The 24833-nt window shown below is 42.9% G+C and overlaps 1 protein-coding gene across 5 annotated transcripts in view; it reads right to left on the minus strand.

Annotated features, from left to right (window-relative positions):
- The window catches only part of tesk1b (testis associated actin remodelling kinase 1b), a 44040-nt gene that overhangs the window by 10237 nt on the left and 8970 nt on the right, over positions 1-24833 (minus strand). For 3 of the 5 annotated variants that reach the window (XM_085451036.1, XM_085451035.1, XM_085451034.1), the window contains exons 3-6: positions 21830-22396; positions 4156-4277; positions 3176-3224; positions 780-926 (exon numbers count right to left, since the gene is read on the minus strand). In XM_085451036.1, coding sequence (XP_085307162.1) covers positions 780-926; positions 3176-3224; positions 4156-4277; positions 21830-22018 — 507 coding nt within the window. In that variant the 5' untranslated portion in view covers positions 22019-22396. Of the gene's footprint in view, positions 1-779; positions 927-3175; positions 3225-4155; positions 4278-4399; positions 4697-21829; positions 22397-23262; positions 23533-24833 lie in introns of those variants that run through there. The other 2 variants (XM_085451033.1, XM_085451037.1) reach the window with 2 other exon arrangements.

Below are 24833 nucleotides of genomic sequence, written 5' to 3' on the forward strand. Positions count from 1 at the left end.
AGCGGTGCTTTCTGCATGCCTGCAAAGATGTTTTTGGTTAGTTTTTTGCAAGAAGAAGAAAACTTTAAGAAAATTCAGACATTCAGAGCATCAGATCGCAGCGTCCTCCCCAAATTATTTCCTTTACACTCGTAGAAATACTCTGGACGCACGACACGTGATGCCCACTCACTAGTGTTGAATGCAGCGGATTATCAGCTGTTGCATAATGACGTTACTGGCAGTAGTTTACAAAAGTCTACGACCTGCCGGGAGCACAGATGATAAGCCTGCAATCACCAAATCTGGTACATTTTTACACAATGTTTATTAATGTGCATTTTAAATACAATAAAACACACAGGCTCCTGTAGCATACTCAAAAACAACCTATAAAAATAAAATTTGAGAAAAAAAACAGACGAGAGTAGGGGCTCTAAGTGTGTAAAGGTCGCCTGCCAAGACTCCCACAGATGTTTTGGCTGCTGTTTGGCACAGATCCAGGTGCAACACTGGACCTCTGTGATAGCATCAGATGTAATTTTACGATTTGTAACGCACCTGCAGCGCCTTTAAATCTGTACTCAGATCTTTTTCACCTTCCTTCTGTTTACCAATCACGAAGTATTTACACTCCTGCGCCTCCCTGTGCGTGTGTGCGCGCTCACCTGTAGCCCTCGTGCTATTGTGGCGCATTCATACGCCTATGTGCGTCACAACCTTCTGAGCGAGTGGGTTCAGTGAGTGTTGATTCTCAGTGATGTGTGCGAGTAGTACATGAGCACCGTGTGTGTAATCACCTTGGAGGTCAGGTCTCTGTGGAAGATGCCCTTGCTGTGCAGGTACTTCAGTCCCCGGGCGATATCCAGAGCAAGGCTGAGTCGCACACTCCACGACAGGTACACGTCGCTGTCCAACAGCTGCTCGAGGTTGCCACCATTGATGTACTGAATTATCAGGAGACCAAACAAAAACACAATTAGTTATATTAATTATACTGATTATGCATGCATCTCATTCTGCTTAAAAATGTTGAGATAAAAGCTGCTTCCAGTGTTGTTAAAGGAAAATGCTTCCAGAGGTGTTTTCCTATTTAAAAAAAGAAAAAGGAAAAACGAAGCTCTTCCTCCACACAGACACCAAATGCTTGCTAATGCTTATCATCTGGGTTTCTTCTTACTGTAGGTTTTAATCTTTAACCTGACATTGCTTTCAGTCAAATGATTTTCAAAAACAACTTTATTTAACAAGGACAACAGCAGTCTGGATACTGCAAACATCGCTGCATTCTTAGAGCACACTGTCATGTGTCCACAACCATCCACGTTACAAGAAGGCAGCATCCGCTTTCCTTTTCTTCATGTTTGTTTAAACATCATCTCAGTTTACTTCAAGATACAGTGCCATGGCATCTACAGCGATTTCATAGCCTAGCATCCTTCTTCTCTAGAGGTTGACACAGATGGTCCTAAAATACTTGAATTTTACTGCATGTCCAAAGTATGTGAGGGTGCAGGTGTTCATGTGGCCAAACAGTCTCCAGCATTGCTGTTGTGCTATATTAATACAATGTAACTGAACTAAAATGTTGTCATACGCACTCAAACATCAAGTCTTCTGCAACAACAACTACGGATCCTTTTTTAGTGCATTTTGTTATAGTTAAGAGCAGATCAGAATTAAATCTCAAGTTTTCAAGCACTTAATCTTCCTGCGTTGAACTGTGCCAGGCAAACCTCACTGAAGATTAAAGTAGTTTATTTAGGCCACGACTTTTCATATTCATCAAGTCATCTGCTGGGTGAAGACTGGAAATCTGTTTGTATGCATTGTTATTTCAATGGTTGAAAATGTCACTTTCATTTATGAGAAGTTGAGCTGACAGCCAAATTTTGGGGGAAAAAAACAAAAACAAAAAAACTCAAAAAAACCCCAGGATATTCTGTAAATTGATATGCAACAGAAGCTCTCATTTGTACGGGAAGCCACTGAGGTTGCATGATAAACAATTTAACCACAAGGTGACAAGAATTTCCCCATTTCTAAAAATGTGAATGATGATAAAACCTCTTGGTCAATCAATCATTTAAATAAAAGAAAAAATTAAGAAAAACAAAAAGTTATAAAACCTCTGACCAACACGACCCACTAAAGACACTACCTGACGTTAGAGCAGGTACGCCTCTTCTCTCCTGACCTTTATGCTTTTTACTGACCAGCTGCTCAGTTACTATGGCAACATCTAAGAAACAGGTGACCTGTTATGAACCGTGTGACCTCAGTCTGGCCAGGATTAAGTGTACCGCAGTTACAGACGCTTGTACCGCCTGTTCTGGGTTTATGTGGAGAAATGAAAATGAAATCACCAATTTCAGAAGAAAAATCCTGAGAATCACATTCATCCAACCTGCCTAAACACTTAAACTGGAGGGCAGGGCTCAGTTAATTGAATAATAATATTTATGAGTCTTTTAAGATCAATTTTCAAATTAACTGACTAAATTAATGAGGTTGACACTACGCCTACGTCAGACAACCTCTCAAAAATAACTGACTGCAACATGTAAAGTTTACACAACAGTAAACAAAGATGATATTAGACGGGTATATTTAGCAAATTAAAAAGCCAGCCGATGCCTTACAGCAGGCCTGATTCTCTTTCTCCTCCCCCCGGGACCAATAACTCGACCCATACTAGTTTGAAGTACAGGATCTGAAGAAACCATCTCTTTACGGCCAGATTTAAAACTCAGACGGTGAGATCAGAGTGCAATTTAAATTTGATTTCAAAATCAAAAGAGCCAAAACTTTTCATAAATGCCTCAAAGCATTTAGATAAATAATGTAAAAGATATAAAATGCACAATAAATGTCACGTTCAGTGTAAAGTGAGCTCAAAAACCAATGTATAACATTAATTTAGGCTGGCTTTCTCATACAGACTGAATTAAAAACCACAGACTGAGGCTGCAGATATTTTCCCTCCATTTGATGAGTTTGACTTTTTTTCTTGCTTCAAGGGAACCTTGTTTGCTACAATGTTTATAGTGAGGACAAAGGCAGATAAATATCAGTTTCTGGTCACATCATTGCTTTCATGCAGATGCACACAGCCGCCTGTTACCACTACAAAGGGCAAAATGAGGAGATCAAAACCAGATCGCCATCTGTGCTGTAGCACATTAATGAGACTTACCTCTGTGAGAGCATGGAGCTGCCCCTCATGGACACACACTCCTATAAACCTGTGGGTAAAGTACAGGAACATATATTAATGTCAAGTCTAAACTTTTTAAACATTTCAAGGATTTTTTTTTAGTATGGTGGACACACCCGGGACAGGTTCTATCACAGGGTATATTACACAACCATTTAAACAGTGTCAACAGTTTAAAAAATGGTTTTATCAAAGCACGGCTGCTTTGAGAGGCATGTCCCGACAGAGGAAGCTGCCGGGCAAGTGTCGCATCTGCTAATCTGAATCACTGAGCTGGAACTCGAGACAGTTTGTGGCTTCTGGAGCATTTTATTGCAATCGTTCAATAACATGGTCTGCTGTGCAGCTAATTGCACCAAGTTGTTTTGCCGTTTGTTTTGTTTGTTTTAAATGTTTTTAAATCAGGTGTGGCGCACCAATGTGGTCTATGGACCTTTTATAGCCCACCCGCTTTTACATCCATGTACACTTCAGGCTACGGCAAAAAAGTGCCAAAGACTCTTATTAAAAGGTCATTAAAAAGTTATTTTCAAGTCAAGTGGCCTTATTGTCATTTCAAGCATGTGCAGTGGTACAGTACACTGTGAACCGAGACAACGTTCCTCCATGTGGTGCTACACATGACAAACAAACGCAGGACTACACAAAGTGCAATTGTGCAAGAAAACCCCAAAACAAACAAAACCAAAACAGTTCAACACCGGACAGAACTGAACGATACAGACACAGCAGTGCAATCACTGACAATGAACCCACTGAAAATCTAGTCTGCGGGCTCTTCTTGTGGACCACACAAACCACATCTATCACCAGTGTTTGAAGGCTGATTATTCTAAACAGTGTACGATGAGACATGCCATCACAATGAAAATCAAACACTGGAAAGAAATGTTTTTAAATGAAAAGGTAAAAACTGAGTTTATGTTAACAGTGAGATGGAAAGCCAACATTTCAGTTACCTGAGTATGTTAGGGTGCGATAGTCGATTCATGAGCTGGACCTCCCTGAGCATGTTGGCCCTGTTACTGGCCAGGATGTTCATCTTCAGAGCCATCACCTGACCAGACACACGGTGTTGCACCTGGATGATGAAAGGGAAAGGAGCACAAACGCTTTATTTAGATCAACTGAAGCAACGAGAGCTGAAAAGCCGAAAAGACAATTTGTCATCACAAGCAAAAACACTTAAAATCTGCCTCACACCCCGGAAGAATCCATGACTGCTCCACATTTGGATGAAAGAAATATTTAAGACGCCTCACAGTTAACAGATGTATGGCTGAGGAGAGTAGGCGTGCGGCGCAGCGCTGGTGATGACGGATCTATCACACATGCATCAGTCACACCATCAACACCCTCTGAAGCAATAAAAATCTAAGTGCTGACTGAATGATATCTGGAAACCGGCCACGAAGCATTTAGAGGGTCGGTCGAGTTTCTTCCACACTCCTCTTGGCTGCTCGTCTGACCAAACCTGCTGCCATGACAATGAGGCCGTCTGGTATGGTAACTATGGCGATGCGACATGCTTCCTGGCGGGTGCATGTTTGTGCATATTTGCTTGGCAAGTAGTTTGACTTCCACAGAAATGTGTACGAGCAGCAGATGAAAGCAAAACACTCTGGGAAGGTTTGCTGTGCGTGTGCGTGGTGAGAAAGGCCAGCACTTTAAGTGTTTTACATGTACGAGTAAGTGTGAAAGGAAAATGTTGGCATTGTGAATCAATTAGAGAGGACTGCTGCTAAATTCTGACTTCGTTTTCTATCATTTTATGCATTCTGACCCCTCACGCTTCATCTGCTGCCTTTAGAGATTTTTTGTAATTTAACAAGTCTATAAAAGTTAATTGTTTTACCATTAAAGCAATCACAAATACTTTGGCGTGCAAACAAATATAGCTCGATGATGTTAGAGTATTTAACTGGTCCAAAGCATTATTGTTACAGCCAATTAAGCTGGAATTAAAATAACTCATTTGTCCTCTAGTAGTGCTACGTGTATTCAACTGGTTTACTTTGGGTCCTGTCCAAAATGTCTAAAAGTATGTCTAGCAGCTCTGTGAGAGCGTACTCTTGCATAAAGGAGCCAACACCAAAAAAAACACAACATGCTGCACTGCTCCAGTAAATGCTGAGCCTTGCTATGACGCGCAACAGTGTTGTTGTAACATCTCACCACAAACAATTGTAACAGGGTATCGGTACATTTACAAATTTACCAGTTACTGAAAAATAAGTACGTAAATGTGAGAAAAGGACATTGAGCAGCTTGTAGAACCACCTTTATTATAGTGGAGGAATTTTGGGCCACTCTTCAATTCGCTAAGGTTTGCAGGCATTCATTCATGTGCCTCTGTCAGTGCACCACAGGGTGCTGTGGCTGCAATGTAGCTGCCATCACCAGTGTGTGAATGTGTGGATGACTGGATGTGTAAAGCGCTTTGGGGTCCCTAGGGACTAGTAAAGCGCTATACAAATACAGGCCATTTACCATGTGCAGCTCTCAAAAAAAATTTCCACAGTATTTCAGTCAGGTTGAGGTCTGGACTTTGGTCCGTTACAACCCTTTAATTCTTTTTCAGTCATTCTGTTGTAGATTTCCTGCCATGTCTGCAGGTCATTGTGCTGGTGCATGACCCAGTTTCTGCCACGTGTCAGACAGCTGACCTCATACTTGACTCTAGAACATTTTGGTATTCAGAGGGATTCATGGTCGACTCAGTGACTGCAAGGTCCCCAGGTCCTGTGGCTGTACAAGCCCACATCATCATCCCTCCACTACCATGCTGACATTTGGTTTACAGCAAACATGCCAAACATGGAGCTGTGCATTACGGCCAAACATCTCCACTTTGGTCTGTCTAAAGCACATTGCTCTAGAAGTCTTCGGCTTTGTTCAAATGCATCTTTGAAAACTGAAACAATGCTGCCATGGAGAAAAGAGGCTTCCTTCTAGAAATCCTTCCAAACAGGCCATACTTTATCTTTTTAAAAACTGCACCATCATGAATTTTAACATGTGACCTGAAGCTTGCAGAATTTGAGACGTCCGTCTGAACTTGGGGTGGATTTGCTAGAATATCCACTCGCTCCTGTCCTGTGAAACACTATATTAATAAAAAGTCTTAATACAGAATAGAAGACTTCATTTGATATCTTTTTACAACTTTTTTGACATAACTCTGGACAACACGGGTCAGAAAACCAGACAAATTTAAGTATAAGGGTACAAGCGTTTACATGGCGCATGCAGACATACATGCTTCATTCTTTTGCTCAGGTTTTTAGCCGCCAACTTTAAATCTGCTCTTTTCTATCGGTCAAATCACATCAGTCGAGCCTTCAATAGCTGACAACACCAAGAAAGGTTAAAGTGATCACACATGAACACCTTTCAGTGGTAGAAATTCAACAGCATTTTTACTTTCTGGAAAGCATTGGACAGCATCAACGCGTTAACGAGCTAACCGTGCTAACACCGGCCAGCCCCACGCACGGGGCCATCCGCGGTAACTCGTTAACAGAGATTTGCTGCGTTAATGCAGTTATGGCGTTAACATCATTTTAACGAGATTAACACTGACAGCACTATGATGTGGTTTTGGGAAGTATAATTTACATATACATGCCAAACAGACTGAATCAGTGTTAAATGTTTCTAAAGCGGTCTCTAAACCCCCTTTAAACCCGCTCAGTCTGTTTGTTAGGGTTAGCAGGATGCAATTCAGTGTCTCGTGGAGTCTTATTTACATGCACATTCTAAAACAGTGACCTTAAAGCTTGGCTATACATCAAATATCCTTTTAGCTAACAATAAAAGCTAAACCGGTAACCTTTTATCTTCATTTGTGACATAAATGTGAAGCGAAGGAGTGAGAGAGCGTGAGAGAGGGTCAAAGTCTGCAGTCGTGAACTAAAGTCAGAGTGACACTGGCCTGGATCTTAGCTGAGCTCTGGATCTGACTGATGATAGAAAAACCACAAAGCCTATTAGAGTACAGACTAGAGTGCAGTGAGTAATGCCACACACACACACACACACACACACACACACACACACACACACACACACACACTGAGGCCGACTCTCATCGACTGGCTGCTGTGTCTCTTCTTAAAAAGGTCGCTCGAGGACTCCAGACTGCAAGCGCTGCACGCATGCATGGGTGCACACATGTAAGACTCGCACACGGACACAACTGCACTTGTGAACAGTCGCTTACTTCCTGTTGCAGAATAAAAAGGAAGGCTGAGCAGCACAAGTGTAGAGGGTAGAAGTGCAGGACTAATCTCCACTTCTCTTTATACATCTGCTGCACTTAGAGGCTGATGCAGACTCATGTGGGCTGGAAGATGGAGCCTTGAAGCTGATTAAAGGTTACTTTATACTTAAAAAGCCTCTTTGTGCACACATTAGCACCAATTTCTCTTGGAAAGCAGCCTGCATGGCTGTGGATTCACATCACACTTGTCTAGGTTTCTCTGCCTTCACACACTTAGACGATATCTTTTTTTTTTTTTGACACTCTGCTGTGTAATCCTGTGATTAACGGGCAGCCACACACAGACACACACTGACTCGCACAGGCAGGTTACATTGCAAACATGCACCAACTGCTGAGACCGCAGTGGTTGGAACTGCAGCCCTGTTCGACCTGTCAAATTTTGTCCTGACAGTTTAAGCTCCCAAACAAACAACCTCTCACTCATCATCACAGAGTCAGCCTGACTCAGCATGGAGCTCAAGTGCAAACCTTTCTTACGTGTGCAGTTTGGTTTTTTTGGCCATCTGAAAAGCTGAACTCTGTAAGGCTAACGGCGTATGCGTGGCGTTTTTCATTCCAAGCACTTTGATGGTCATCTCCAAGGACTCGCCACTGGAATGTCCATGCCTACATAGAGAGATTATCCATGATATGAACCAATTACACACATACACACACAAAAAAAGACTTCTGCTCACATGCATGTGCCCAGCCACACCCTAACGCTCGCCTTCAAACACACAGAGCCTTGTAAAGTGCTGCTGTCAGCAGAGGAAAGGTCACTGGCATTTTTTGCCGTCTCGCTCAGTAGAGCCAACGTGCAGCAGCGTCTGTCATTAGCCAGCAGCCCGATGAGGCAGACTGATGCACAGCGAGGGAGGGAAGGACGTGCCAGAGATGCAGATGGACAACGCACTGGAAGGAAAGACTGGTTTGAAAAGAGCATATGTAAACCGTACTATGAGAAAAACTACACATTTGTTGCAGCCTCAGAGAGACCAGACCTGTAGTTTAACCTGACAGATGGTCGTTTCTGCAGTGCTGCGGTACTGCCAGGCTTCTTACGGTTAATGCAGCAAGCTGCAGCCAGGGTTTAATCCAAGCGCAAGGTACCCTCAGCCCACGAACTGCTGTAAGGAGTCTCAATGCCAAAACACGGCAGTTGTTTTGGCATTTGCGATTAATATTTTTTAATATTAATGAATCCATTTCTAATGTTAGCTAGAGCTGCTAACTGACTTTGAGGCAAAGTGGATAAGAGGGAAAATTAACCAAAAAAAAATAAAAAATCATTTTGTTTATGTTGGCACGAAGAATATAATACACTGAAAAATGCAGTCACTGCTACTATTACTACCACCTATTTAACAAATCGGTTTCACCACAAACAAGTGAACCTTAAGGATTTTGGACTATAAACATAAATGAAACAAACATAAATGTTTTTGGTAAAGTGTAAAATGCAGATTACATTTTATGATATGCAAACACAATTTTTCCTGAATATCAAAGAAGCTTCACTAACATTTAAGCTGATGTTCATTTCATGTAAAATCTGTGCTGAACAGATCACACACTGCTGCAGAGGGTGGAGTGTGGCTGGCTGTAACCACACACACACACACACACACACACACACACACACACTGACTTTGCCTCCAGACATGGGGTCAACTCCAAAGGCCTTGAGGATTTCATGGTTACTTCAGCTTCCCACCAGCAGTAGCCCGTCTCTGGCTACTTTAATGAAAAGTAAATCAGCCTTCAAACCACATCAGAAAGTGGAAATACAAGGAGACTGGACTAAAATGCGTTTCTTGTAGTATACAGCAAAACAAATGTGGCAAATCTCCTCACAGTACTGGCTTGTAGATGCATATGAAAGAAAAACATCCCTTTCAAAAAAAGTAATAATCATCATCATCATCACTAAATGTGCTTCCTACACAGTATTTTAACAAAAGGAAAGCAACATTTATCTCACAATCAGCATTTCAAGACATTTTTAACAAAGGAAGCAACACATCAACCAAACTGACACGTGAGGTTTACGCTGAAGTGTGAAGAGACCAAGCAAAGTCCCGAGGGGGGGAAGTAAACTTGTGTTTGATGGATAAAATTACTTCTGCAAAACAACTCAAGGCTTAAGCTGCTGCCTGAGGCACTGCTCTCAGTTATAGCGTGAAGAAGCTTACAGACTGCGTTTCAATAAGAACGCACGCGTGGAAACGACCGAGACGAGGCACCCAGCCAAGCGCTGGTCCATCAGTGAACGAGCAGGGAGGTCCCACTCTGCGCGGTCAGGTCAGGTTCAGAAACACAACCTGATCCAGGAGGCGTGCAGTCCACGAGCTGTCACAAAACCGATCACTGTCTGTTGCACAACAACAACACTGAGCCGGCCACGCCTCCTCACACACAGGCCAAAACAAAGAGGGGTCATTTAAGTTCACGCATGCAGCAACACACTGTCATCATCGCTGACCCCAGAGAGGCTGCTAAAGCAGACAGAGGAACATGAGGACCAGGTCTGGATCGACTGGATTAATACATGCATGAGACATGACTGATATTTTATTTATTTATTTATTTATTTTTTTAACTAAGGTCCTCGAGTGTCTGATTATTTCTAGAAAAATTACTTCCTTCACTGATACATGGACATACAAGATGTTATACAGCTGTAGTGATAGCTTCTAGAGTCCATATTAAATACAATATAAGTAACACCTCATCAAATCCATGCGCATAAATGACAACACCAACTTTTTAAAAATTATTACCTAACAACCCCCGCCTCCCCAAGACTGGATCTACCTGGGAGCTGTGCTGGAGTCTAGTAAGAAAGACAGACCTGGGTCCTTGCCGTGTTAACCTTCTTAAATGCAAGGAAATCATCCGGAGGCCTAATTTTTAAGTGAATTTCAAAATAAAAGACCAAAAGAAACAAAGTCCAAGGTGGAAATTCATTCAGGTACACTTTGGAAAGTGTTATTTGTAATTACCTGACTATTACTGGTCCTTAATTTCAGATTTTTAGGGGAATTTATGTTTTTATCAAATATAGTGAGGACATATTTCCGCTGGATTTGGAAGTGGCAGATTTTGGAGGAAGATATATGTATGAAACACAAACAGCCAATAAATTACCATGTGTGGCTTTAATACTGCAAGTAGTGAGAGAGAGTACATCTTGTTTTCTTGAGGTGACTCCTTAATGGAACAGTGAACTGAGCCACCGTCACTGGCGACACAAATACTGAACCACTTGTTTACCTTCTTACAGGGGAGTTGCTCTCCTTGAGGTTTAGCTAAGACTACAGCCCCACCAACAAGTGGACGGGAGGAAACGCTCATTGTGCACCAATGTAAACACACAAAGTGTCTCCTGATATAAATCTATTGGTAACCACGAGAGGGGGTGAAAAAGGGAAAAAAAAAAACAACAAAAAAAAAAAAAACAAAAAGGGAAGGACCTGAAAACATAAGTGTTGGGCAACTCTTGCCCAACTACCTATTTTAATCCACAGTCAAGTTGAAAAATTGCATTCAATAAACACAGCGGTTTAAATGAAGACGTGAAACACCACACGCTCAGCACTTTCGAGTTTGTGTGGCCGTGCAGAATATAAACAAAGATAAATATTTGTGCAGCGAGCTGCAGCAAAGCAGGCCCCGACTGGAATGACAGAGGAAGGGAATAATGAGGGAAAAGTGCCACACTAAAAGCAATCATTTTCAAGTCTGCACTGGCTCTCCCATACCAACACCACCATCCAACAGTAACACAAGCACATACACCCAGCCCGCCTCCTAATCCCAAACACTGAAAATGATCACAGGCACACAGGAGACAGCTGATGATGGATCGTGGTTTGTGTGTATGCAACACAGGAGATCTGTTTTTTTCTCCTCCTTTGTTGTCGTTTTAGATTTCCAGAGCTGAAATCGTTCCAGCCACCGGGATTTACTAAGAACCGATTACATCCTGACACGTCCTGCTGGGAGATTCCCAGATTTGCTGGTTACAAAAATGTTTTATTTCCCTCTCCCCCATGCCATTTCAGGAAGTGTAAGACCAATACGATGGAAGAAAAGATTTTGTTTTCTGCAAGAAAGTCGTTTTTTCTAATATAAATCGACCTGGGTAATAAATCCATAAAGCAACTGCCAAATCTATAAAATGTTAGAAAGAAGAGGAAAACATTCCTGCCACCATCACAGAAATCCCAACATTGAGTAACAGGTACATCGGGGGTATTTCTTCAGTAATTAGAGGATCCACTGAAAGTTAAGCTCAGCTAATCCAATAAAAACCGAATGAGTGAGAGGCAGAGTAGAAATGTTATGAAAATGCAAACATAAACGAGTACAGTACTGTGCAAAACTCTTTGGAAAACCGTCACTTCTTTACATTTTACATGGACAGTGAGACATATTTGCAAGCACACACACAGAAAGACGCTATATACAGTGGGGCAAAAAAGTATTTAGTCAGCCACCGATTGTGCAAGTTCCCCCACTTAAAATGATGACAGAGGTCAGTAATTTGCACCAGAGGTACACTTCAACTGTGAGAGACAGAATGTGAAAAAAAAAATAAATCCATGAATCCACATGGTAGGATTTGTAAAGAATTTATTCGTAAATCAGGGTGGAAAATAAGTATTTGGTCACCTCAAACAAGGAAAATCTCTGGCTCTCACAGACCTGTAACGTCTTCTGTAAGAAGCTTTTCTGTCCCCCACTCGTTACCTGTATGAATGGCACCTGTTTGAACTCATCATCTGTATAAAAGACACCTGTCCACAGCCTCAAACAGTCAGACTCCAAACTCCGCCATGGCCAAGACCAAAGAGCTTTCGAAGGACACCAGGAAAAGTATTGTAGACCTGCACCAGACTGGGAAGAGTGAATCTACAATAGGCAAGCAGCTTGGTGTGAAAAAAATCAACTGTGGGAGCAATCATCAGAAAATGGAAGACATACAAGACCACTGATAATCTCCCTCGATCTGGGGCTCCACGCAAGATCTCATCCCGTGGGGTCAAAATGATCATGAGAGCGGTGAGCAAAGATCCCAGAACCACACGGGGGGACCTGGTGAATGACCTGCAGAGAGCTGGGACCAAAGTAACAAAGGTCACCATCAGTAACACACTACAACGGCAGGAAATCAAATCCCGCAGTGCCAGACGTGTTCCGCTGCTGAAGCCAGTGCATGTCCAGGCCCGTCTGAAGTTTGCCAGAGAGCACATGGATGATACAGCAGAGGATTGGGAGAATGTCATGTGGTCAGATGAAACCAAAGTAGAACTTTTTGGTATAAACTCAACTCGTCGTGTTTGGAGGAAGAAGAATACTGAGTTGCATCCCAAGAACACCATACCTACTGTGAAGCATGGGGGTGGAAACATCATGCTATGGGGCTGTTTTTCTGCCAAGGGGACAGGACGACTGATCCGTGTTAAGGACAGAATGAATGGGGCCATGTATCGTGAGATTTTGAGCCAAAACCTCCTTCCATCAGTGAGAACTTTGAAGATGAAACCAGGCTGGGTCTTCCAACATGACAATGATCCAAAACACACCGCCCGGGCAACAAAGGAGTGGCTCCGTAAGAAGCATTTGAAAGTCCTGGAGTGGCCTAGCCAGTCTCCAGACCTCAACCCCATAGAAAATCTGTGGCGGGAGTTGAAAGTCCGTGTTGCTCGGCGACAGCCCCAAAACATCACTGCTCTCGAGAAGATCTGCATGGAGGAATGGGCCAAAATACCAGCTACTGTGTGTGCAAACCTGGGGCCCGTTCTTCGTACGTCGCTTACTACATCCAAGATCAAATGACACATCCAAGATCAAATCATCGCGCTAACCGTGAGCTCGCTAATCCGGTTCCCCGAACACACCTGCTGTTGACGATTACTACAGCTGGACGCAGTAATGTGACATCACTGGGTGTCGTAAAAGGGGCTACGCATCGATAGTAGAAACATTGATCGGCAACCCTCTGATTGGTCGGCGAAAATGTCGAAGGAGCGCGCTCGGCTCGGTATCTTTCGGCAGCAGAGCAAGAACTCCTGAGTGAGGGATTTCAGGAGTTTCAGAGTTTAATCAGAACGCAAGGGAACACTGCAAAGGCTGCAAAAGCAAGGAGAGAGGGCTGGCAGAAAGTTGCTGACAAATTAAACTCGTAAGTAATTTAATAATAATAATAATAATATATTGGATTTATATAGCGCTTTTCAAGGCACCCAAAGCGCTTTACAATGCCACTATTCATTCACTCTCACATTCACACACTGGTGGAGGCAGCTACAGTTGTAGCCACAGCTGCCCTGGGGCAGACTGACAGAAGCGAGGCTGCCATATCGCGCCATCGGCCCCTCTGGCCAACACCAGTAGGCGGTAGGGTAGATTTATCATATCACACTATATTATCCAATATTATATTACATTATATTATATTGTTATATTATATCCTCTTTCACATTAGAGCCACAACAGGACCCACTAGAACATGGGAACAAGTAAAAGTGAAATATAAGAATATTCTATAGAATGGTAATATTTATCACTTATATTGCTTTTCGTCTCTTGGAAAGAGACCCTGAAATAATCTGTTTGTTTGTTTATAACAGCAACCAAGAAAAGGGCAGAGCAAAAAAAGACAGGTGGTGGTCCTGCACCCCCTCGTCAACAAGTTGGTTAAGTAAATAATACCCTCACGGGAAAATCGATATCTCTCAATGAGCACACTGTCGCGCTGAGCTAAAGGATCCTGTCTGTCCCGCAATATATGCTGAATTCTGAGGACTCTCCTTATCAATCTTGCACCTTCCGCAATGGGTTGGTCGCGTATACGGACAGGACATGGCTGCGACAGACTTCCCAAATCCACCTTCGCTTTTATAGCCGTGGTCTCTCATCTTGATTACACGAAGTAATTTACAATTACTACTCTGAAATATGAATTACATCTGTAATAATCACATACATGTAATAGGATGTTAATAGTACATTTCCCTTTTTTAGGAAATGACCTGTATGACATCAATAAAAGGATCAAGTGCTGCATTATCTTCAGTTACATTGATGTTATTTATTTATCGCTGTTGCTTTCGTATAAATGAAGCGGACATACCTGCGTGGCCGCGATCTAATCCTGTTTACATAAAGTAAACCTGCTCCCGAGCAGGTTTACGCTTACGGCTCTGTTGCTATGACAGCAAGTCCCGGATGAGCTTCGGGGAACCGACTGATCCAGGATCACGCGAAATCGTCAACAATCTAATCCGGCTAACCTACTTAGCGAGGTACGAAGAACGGGCCCCTGGTAAAGACCTATAGTAAACGTTTGACCTCTGTTATTGCCAACAAAGGTTATGTTACAAAGTATTGAGTTGTATTTTTGTTATTGACCAAATACTTATTTTCCACCCTGATTTACAAATAAATTCTTTACAAATCCTACCATGTGGATTCATGGATTTTTTTCACATTCTGTCTCTCACAGTTGAAGTGTACCTCTGGTGCAAATTACTGACCTCTGTCATCATTTTAGGTGGGGGAACTTGCACAATCGGTGGCTGCCTAAATACTTTTTTGCCCCACTGTAAGACTTGCAACCATTTCTGATGAGGTTTCAGTGAATAGTACATGGGTCGACTGAAGGGCCAGATGCATCAGTCAGGTCCTGTGCTGGATTTTTCCCACTTTAAGGACTTTCAGATATCGTTAATCTACTGTAGATGTTTTTTCCCCCCAGTCCTGACACATCTTTTGTCCTCTACTTGCCCAGTTTTCCTCAATTTTTTATCACACACACACACACACACGATTCAACTAATGAAATTGGAACAAGTTCTGTGTTTTTGTGACAGGCTGCCAGTAACAAAGTGCCAAAAGACATAACTTCAGTCTCATTGTTTACCATGCTGTTTGTTATATGCAGACGATACAAGCTCATTTATCGAGTTAGGCATCTTTATGTACCTAAATGATTCACAGGTCAATGTTAAGTGGCTTAAATAAAATAATCCTGAAATTGAATAAAAATACAACCTACCTACAAAGCATACTCTATTAAGGAATATTTAAGGAAGAAACTTTATTAGCTAGCACGTTTATTTGCTAAATATAATGTACATATAACCTGCAAACTAAACAAAATTAATTTCAGGTCTACAAATAGTGGATAAATGACAGCTTGTTAACTATAGCAGGTGGGCTGAAAATAATCTAGCTCTATGTTAAACCTGATTTAATATGTTCAAATATCAAAGCCCTTATTACAATTTTTTTTTTAAGAAAAAAAAAAATCCCTACATTTAAGAAAGCAGGAAACAGTCTAATTGCTAGAAGCCAAATATAGCTGATGATAGTGAATTTTTGCCTAGCAACAGGTCTTGATGGCAGATATAAACTTGATAAACACTCAAACAGCAGCAGCACAGCAGCGTTTGACAAACCATTTCCTTCATCTTACCAACTCGTCACATACAGCTGACCGACACACTTCAATCACAGGGACAACACTCCTAAATCCCACTTCTTATCCACTTACTCTCCATGAGCTTGTTATCTTACATCAGGTTTAGGCAGAGTCCAAAACAAATGCACACACAGCCTCCAGTCGGGCTAATCACAGCATGTATGATAATTACCAGGAAGACTGGCTTTCTTACAGTGAGGAGTTTCATGGAAATTCAGTGTTTGTGAGAAAACTGGCAGTGATGCTGAAGCTCAATTACCAAAAGAATAAAGCAATCAGGAAATGGGGAATTATATCACGTACAGCATGTTTGTTAAATATAACACTAAGATAACAGGCTGCTTGTAGTAATGAGCAGAAAGACTGGAACGCACTGGTGAAACTACTACAACTGCTACACTGAAAGATAACATCTGGGCTCTGACCTTATTAAGCTCAGCTCAGTCAGGAGCACAGTAAGTGAAAAATAAGACTGCTAGTGGTCCATCTGCAGTAATTTTATAATTGCTGGTATGGCTCCATTCTGGGAACTCGATACACATACTTTGAAAACTGGAGACAGGGCGCACAGCAGGGCAGGCATCAGTAACAGGACACTGATTAAATCAGAAACAGCATGAAAAGGAGAAGCCAGAAGGGAGGTGGGTTATATAAATATAGATACTTTATTGATCCCCATGGGGAAATTACTTGTTTTTCTCTGCATTTGACCCATTCACTCAGTGAAGCAGTGGGCAGCCCACTAAGCAGGCGCCCGGGGAGCAGTGTGTAGGGACAGTACCTTGCTCAGGGGTACCTCAGGGTAGCCGTTAAGTGGATTCGAACCGCCGACCTTCCGATCATGGGGCGACCACTTTACCTACTGAGCTATCCCTGCCCCTACATTTGCAAAGAGGCTTGCAAATGCACAGCAGTTGTTAGCAGCTTAAATTTTGCTTTATATAATTTACAAATTAGGCAGTCATGTATTTATAGACAGGTCAAAAATAATGAGATTAAATCATTTTAGCTATACCTGGAGGAAAAACTATGGATGAGTACAGATAAAACTTTGACAGCAGCACATCTGCCTATTCTACTTAAAGGTTCGATTATTCACCAGCTACTTTATGTGATCGAATTTCTGTGTGGGAAAGAAAAGTTTTCAGCATCAACTACCAACTGATTAACAGAGCAGAGCGGCAGAGAATAAAACTGCATGTGGAGGTGTGCAATGGCATGAGACTGACATCACAGTTTAGCTATGCACAAAAAAACAAACAAACACAAAAACCCCACACACATACCAGCACTGATAATAGATACTCTGATAAGCTTTGAGGTATACAAGTCCAATGAATTGAAGGATCTGGAACCAGCTTAATTCCCATATCTAGGTGGCAAATGTTACCTTTACCCAGCCAACTATCAGTTCATGTTTTACATTTATAACTGAAAGAACAAGACGTGATAGAGCCCTCACACATTAAGAGCGAGGTGTGCTGCAGCTCAGGTGTGACTGCAGTCACGTGACGTCTTCAGCCCGGGATCCGGTTCCTCGTCACTTCCTGTGTGCAACAACTTCCAGAGCCACAGTGAGCTGAATTCGATGTGTGGAACCCACATGGAAACTTTCATATACAGTCAGTGATCTGTGAATTCGGTTGTGCCACGAATGTGACGTAATATCACCAGCCTCAGACTCCTCAAGCACTTGAGATTTGTGATGGACTGGACTGGACACACACACACACACACACACACACACACACACACACACACACACGAGATATAACAATTTCATGTCCTGTCTGAACAGACAAAACATCAAATGATACACCAAAGTTGCCTTTGCAGAGTGGGATTTTCTGTGGACGCTGAGATTTCCATGTCTCATGTAAATGATGGAGAAAGTCCAAATGAGAACCAAATCTTCTACGTGTGCTTGTTCTTGGACGTCTAACGTTCTCTGCGTTCACAAACATGCCATCTATTATCAGGAGAGAAACAGCCGGAGCGTGACGCAGTAATATGAAGTAAAACAATAATCCAATTAGAAATTGATCCAATTTGTTTGCTCAACTCCCTGCAGCCCTGAGAAAGGGACAGAATAAATAACCACATCCTACAGTTAACTGAACCTTTGGCTTATGATGCAGTTTAATTGTGAATGGGCGCTTTATTGCTTTCGAGCCTCTGGGTTATCAGGCTGATGAATTAGGAGTATTGCACAAGTGCAAAAGCTGGCACTTACAGACAGACACGTCCAGAACTTTGCTTTGAACAATATTAAAAAGACAAATTACAGCACCTGGAGGATTTGTCTTAACACGTGCACTCCTTTTTTTCTTCTTTTTTTTCTTCTTTCTTTTTTTTTTTTTTTAAATCGCCCTGCCCTCTATTCCCCCCCGACCCCTCCCAGATTGCACAATTTCACTCTGGAGATGTGAATGGCTGCCCGTTTGTGCTGCTGCGAGTCACCATTGATCTGAAGCACAACAGCAGCACACACATGGCAGGAGGCCAGGAGGCCTTTGTGAGTAAGTGCAGGAGCATCCATTTCAAAGCGTGGCCCATACACACTTTCAGTTTAGTAAAGTTTCATAAACAAAACATCAGGTAGGGGGATTTTTCTGCAGAACAGTTGGGCCTTCTTCCTCCGGGCTAAACCCGGACACAGGAGCGACTATTCGGTCAGCACACTTTATAAATATGACTGATAGCTGTGGTAACAATTTTGCATTTATATAGCACTATCAAAGAGCACACTCATCCAGACTCAATTGGCAACTTAACAAGCCTGCAGTGAGCACAGTGACATTTGCATGCTCATTGGCCATTCAAAGGGCAAAGCTGAGGGAGTGGCTTCAAGAAGCCGAGTGGCCTCAAGAACATTTTTCCTTGAGAACGAGAACAGCACAAAGAGTGAAGTCCGAACACAAAAAGCCTCGTTTAGTGAAGGTCGACCTGAGCCGGACTTCTTTTAAACTGAAGCACTCAAAAGCAAGAATTAGATATTTTTACTTAATCGTGTTTTGTATAATGAGTCAACTTCTTGTGAAAACAACATTCTTATTTCACAAATGAATGCACAAATGATCATCAGGACTTCCCCCTTCTGGAAATCCGCTGGCCCGAGCAGAGCGCACAGGAGACGGCGTAGATGCTGCACAGTCATCACTTTTCCTTAAACTTTGTACCAAGGAACGGACGTGATAAAGGGCACCTGATGCCTGAGTCATTTGTGATCGCTCGTGCACGCCAACTGGGTTACGCGTGTAGATAAGTCCAGGCCTCCAAAGCCTGTGTGAAAACGGCATTAGACTCCACAGCCCAGCCAATTAATTTTTTAACCTTTAAAATGTTAGAAGTAGAGACCAACTTTTTAGAAAAATTTGAAATAATGTCCCGTTTTGACATGAAAACCTTTGCTGCTTTTCTTTGCCTTACATGAAACTGATCATTTTGTGTTTTTTACCCCTTTCATTTTCATGATTTGCCACAATAAGCATGTGCCACCATTTCTGACAAACGCCTGTTCAACAGTATGATCGATGATGGAAATAATTACTGTACTCAGCATCTTATGCACCCACTCCATGTGATTTCATATCACGAGTTTAGTTGTGCAACAATCTGCAGGAGGACCAAATTCATCCTCTACAGTCCCACTAATGCTTTTAAAGACAAGATCATCACACTGAAAACAACTGGAGCTGTTTACAGCCAGCTGTTAACCTGTGAGTTACCACAGATCCAAAGATCAGACACATTACCTCATCTGGGTGTTTGGCAAGTCAAAATGAAGGAGCTCAAAATAATCTCTTAACAAGAACTAGTCATTACTGTAGACAGATTTACCTTTAAGGAGTGTTTATTTTATAGGCACTGACGTCAGTATTGAACAGCAGAGCTCGCAATCCTTTGATAAACTATTTACCAAATTAAATCACATTGTCCCTTTCTAATATTTTAGATTTTTGAAGTCAAACACATCAACTGATAATTAAGAAATTCTTCAGCCAGGCAGTGATTTACTGTAGGGCAGGTTAACATACAAGTGTTTCTATTTCTATACATACACACAGAAAGCCTGACCAGCCACACACAGACACTTGTGACAGGAGTGATATGGAGGAAATCCACACCTGCAACTTAAATGCAACTATGAATACTCTAAAGCTTTAGATTAGAGTCATTAAGTCCAGGCTGGTACATACAGCCTATGAAGCATTGCTGCTAGAAGTGTGGCGATCGTATACGAGCAGAGCACACGATAAGAGCTGCACCCAAATTATTTCCACCAGCAACCTCACTGACACAGACATTTGTACGACCACTTAAAAGGTTAAACAAAGTCCAACGCACTAACCCGGAGTTCATTTCCTTCTACCAACATAAAACCAAATTAAATAAAACTTGAACAGTTTATTAAAAAAATATACAGAAGCTATAACCCCAGAGGAATGCCTTCATCACCTATAGAGTGAATAGTGTCTAACGATTATTTTTTGCACAGTAAATTCAATTTAAAGACGCAGATTTATTGCAAAAGCCTGTCGAATCACATGCGAGTGTGATGTAGGGTGTGAAAAAACACATCATTATAAAATACTACAGCTGGATCGTTTAACTTGACAACTGCGCTGCCTGAGAATTTTGGGGGTTTAGGTTTTAGCAGTACTTCGGTTAATTCCAAGTCTGTATGAAAGAAGAAACAGACTAAACGGCAAACACCTTTCATCAGAACGCTTAAGAGAGCAGGTAGTCAACTTAATGATTAGAAATGAGGCTGTTTTGCCTTCATTAAACAACGAAACCTACTTAAATTATTGTTCCAGCTTTGATGCTATTAGATTCTTAAAAAAAAAAAAAAAAAAAAAACGAAGCTTGAACTGTTCATTTATACCAAATGCTGCTGCAGTCACCTGCACTGCTGCTCAGCGAATAAATACAGAGCTGCAACCATTAGCTCATTAATCTGCAGCAAAAAAACATCAGCTTTATCAACAGTGACAACAAGTGCTCCCATAAAGCCCCAGTATGCTCTAGATTAAACCCCCTAATCCTCATAATCTTTGAATCAAGCCTAATAAAGTCTTAGGTCGCGCCACACCCACCTGCCAATTCAACTACACACCTGTAACATTTCATAACTGAGCTGTGGACAGTTGTGACACCATTATGCTGACAAAATCTCCTCAGACAAAGACAAACACCTGCTAAAACACCTTACCGGGAGCTCCTGGTGCAGCTAGACAACCGTGATGAAATGGACTCGAGAGATTAAAGCTATACCTGCTACGCTGCATTAAGGTTCTTCGCAGCCAGCTCCTCCTGGAGTGATCTCTTTCACGCCATCACACCCTGGCAACTCAGAGCCATCATTAATGAGGCGTACCTCAGAATTAGGCTCGACGCAACTGAAAAGGCAGCGTGACAAAAGGGGATGAAGGCCACTGGTGCAAGCAGAGTCAGGAGTAGGGTCACCTTACAGGTGTACATGATCTACCTGCACTGACCATATCCCCTTACACACGGGGTTGGGAGGCAAAAACAAAACACTGCGTCCATCTTTCACCAACTAATGGGTCACTGCAAACAGGTGTGGACACCATGATGCCATCCATCAAAAAAAAAGAAAAAGAAAAATGCATCATCAGCTTCCTCAGCAGTTATTCAGCACCATCAAGAGACTTGACAGGAAGTCAACAACTCATTCTGGGGCGTCAGGAAGTACATCTATTTGCAGTCTTAAAATACTGAAAGTTTAGAGGCTCCACTCAGAGCAGGATGTGCACGTTAAACTTCGAGCTTGTCACAAACGAGACTCAAAATCAGCTCGTGGAAGTTAAGTGAAAACTTGTCCCGTCCCCCCGTTTAGACCCCGTTTTCTCACCTTGAACACCTCAGAGAAGAACCCTGCGCCGATCTTCTCGCGGCTGAAGTCATCCAGGCGGGCCAGGGTAGACACGGCGCTGCGCAGGGCCCGGTATGAGGACGGTCTAATCCGGTTGGTTCCATGGACGTGGTGCATGGGCGGCTCAGCCTCTCCCTCCTGCTCATGCACGATCCTTTCCGTCTCCATCTCCGTCTCGGACGGCCCGGGAGGAGGAGGCGGACTTGGGACGTGTGCGTAGTTTAAAATCCAGCCCGACTACTGTTTACATTTCCCATGTCCGCTAGAAGGCCACAGCGCACGGCTCTCAGGAGAGCAGGAACGATAAACCAAATGTTGCAGCTGCGGTCTGAAACCAGTCAAGCCCAGTCCCTCAGATTCTTGCACACGTCCGGAACGAGCTCGTCTCAGTGCGTCCTCAAGCAGCTACACAGCTGCAGGGGTGCATCCTGCAGAGTCGGTGCGCAGTTTGGGGGTGAAGTCCCTCATGCCGTGCTCTCTCTCTAAACTGCGCAGGCTGCTGCTGCTGAGCGGCGTCTCTCTCAATTTCCTCCAAGTCTGCTCCTCCTGCAGCAAAGGAAAAAAAGAAAAAGAAAGGAGGACGGGGCTCCACTTTCTACTTCCACCAATTGAATCCCAGGCTTCCAGTGCGCGCAGACCTGCCTCACTCGAGCTCCAGCCTATTGAAACTAAAGAGGGAGAGCGGAGCGTGCACAGGGGCGTTAATTCAATAAATCATAAAGTGTGCGCGTCTGATGCGATCAGTCTGTAAATAAAACTCCTGCTGCTTGTGCTGAGGGGGACAATACTTTAATTACAGCTGTGACGAATCATCGTATATGTCACAAAAATAAAACAAGACGATTTTGGAAAAGCGTGGCTGGGTTTAACTGCGACTCTTACATTACCCATTGAAATATGATGTGCACTCGTGAAGTCTGTAGAATGGATTTCCACGATGGAGTCTAAATATCTTTTCTTTTTCTCATTCCTGGGGTAGTCTGCCATGTCCTGCTCTCTGATAACATCGCAGAACGCAGACATATCAGCCCTGGCTGCCGCTGCTTGCACTTTGCACACACACAGTCGCTTTTTACAGCTGATTCAGCCGGCATTTACAGCTCTAATGGTCCCACGGTCACGCCGAAAGGGTAGGAGGGTGGGGGGGGGGGGGGGGGGGGGGGTCGTTTCTCAGCAATCCTCAGACAGCGCGTGTGTGCCTCCGGTGCTGATGCTCCGCAAAAACCCGGAGCATTGCTCACTGCGGATTCTAAATTATGGTGAGCTGAGTTTGACACGAGCGCACGCACGCACGCACACATGGTCATCAGACTCATGGTTCAAACAGAAATACGCTGACGTATAAAAAGAAGCTGCACTGAAACAGAGCGGAGACGTGCTTCACCGCAAAGCAGGAGGAGGGTCTGACTTACCTGGCCTTCTCTGAAAAACACAACCTCGACATGCGCCGGACGGCCCGGTGTCCTCTGCCGAGCTCCGAGCCAGCACCACCAGCGGCGTCCGGTTACCGAGAGCTTTAGTTTACCAATTAAGCCTCCTGGAGCCGCGGGTACGGACTCGGTGCTTGTTTCGTTTCACGTCACCGCTGCCGATCTGTGCCTCCCTCGTTGCGGTGTTGGCTGCTAGAAGGGAGAGGAGCGGTGACTTTTGCCGTGCTTTATTGGAGGCTGCTGAGCGGGGCGGGCACACACGTGATCACCGCAAAAATGCACCTGTGGGGGCGCCTGAAGTGCCCCAGGTCGTGCTGCTGCGTGCATGCGCTTAGTGTCTGGAGAAGATGAGGAGTCCGTTTGTGCGGAAACCCTGAGCTGTATATTAGACACGATCTTTATTATGATTCCTTTCTAACAGATCAGCAAGACAATTCAGTGGCAATAAACACGAGCTGCCTCATCCAAAGTCTGGATGCTTTTCACTGACTGGGGCTGTTTGTAATTACCCAGGAGACCCCTGCGGCAGAGAAACATGGCTGCTGGGCCCCGATAACCATCCACTGCCTCCCATTACTGCACACGTGTCAGCCTTATAATATACCATATATATATATATATATATAATGCAGGGGTGTCAAACATTAGGTTCTGGGGCTACAGTTGGCCCAGCAAAGACTCCAATCAGGTCCACTAAAAGGCTGGAAAATGTGATTGGCTTTTATTTTTGGACATTTAACTGTATTTTCATCGGTTTTAAGCCTTTTCTGCTGATTGCTCCCACATAGCTATTCACGCTGAACCAAAAAGGAATTAAGTAACAGATAAACATAAATAAAAAATTCTGTGAATCAACAAAACATGTATGTCTTATAAATACAAGACAGGGTGCATAATGAGCTAGGAGGATTTTCTCTGTCATTTTCTATAATTTTACACATCTTTACATAGAAATCTTGAGACGTGGTGTTGAAATTACAGTTTTTTCTCTTATGTTAAGACATTTATGGTTTAATGTGTCCTAAAACATTTTTACACTGGTTTAAATACTCAGGGTAGCGTCATAATGAGGCTCACGTGCATAGAAAAAAAGCCCTTTAATGGCTCATTGAATGTTCTGTGCGTTTATGCAGCTGCAAACATGTTTTTCACCTACAGAGTAGGTTAATTCATATCAGCACAGAATATTAAATACAATAAAACAAACAACTTTAGTCAAACTGAGTACAAACCAAATCAACCCCGGTGATGTAAAGTAAAACAAATAGCTGAATAAATAAATGTCCCTGTTTTAAGATGAGATTCGGTCATGAAATTATTTTGATGTTCATTACAGGCAACTGTGAATCCTGCCTGGGGGCACCTGAAGGTTCTGGATGCCAGAGAGGCATTAAAAAAAAGCCCATCATATGGCGTGGAGCCATCTCACACCTCACAGCCACATACTTCGGGTGGCGACACATCGTTATCACATACAGCTGGAGGCTAGTGGCTCTCTTCCTTATGAGCTCTATCCTGAAAGCAGGGGAAATAAAAAATAAAACACTGAAGTC

Source organism: Copadichromis virginalis, linkage group LG3 (genome assembly GCF_057382275.1).
Source record: "Copadichromis virginalis isolate Kocher_CV1m ecotype Utaka linkage group LG3, C_Virginalis_male_GT1.1, whole genome shotgun sequence".
NCBI classification, from domain to species: Eukaryota; Metazoa; Chordata; class Actinopteri; order Cichliformes; family Cichlidae; genus Copadichromis; species Copadichromis virginalis.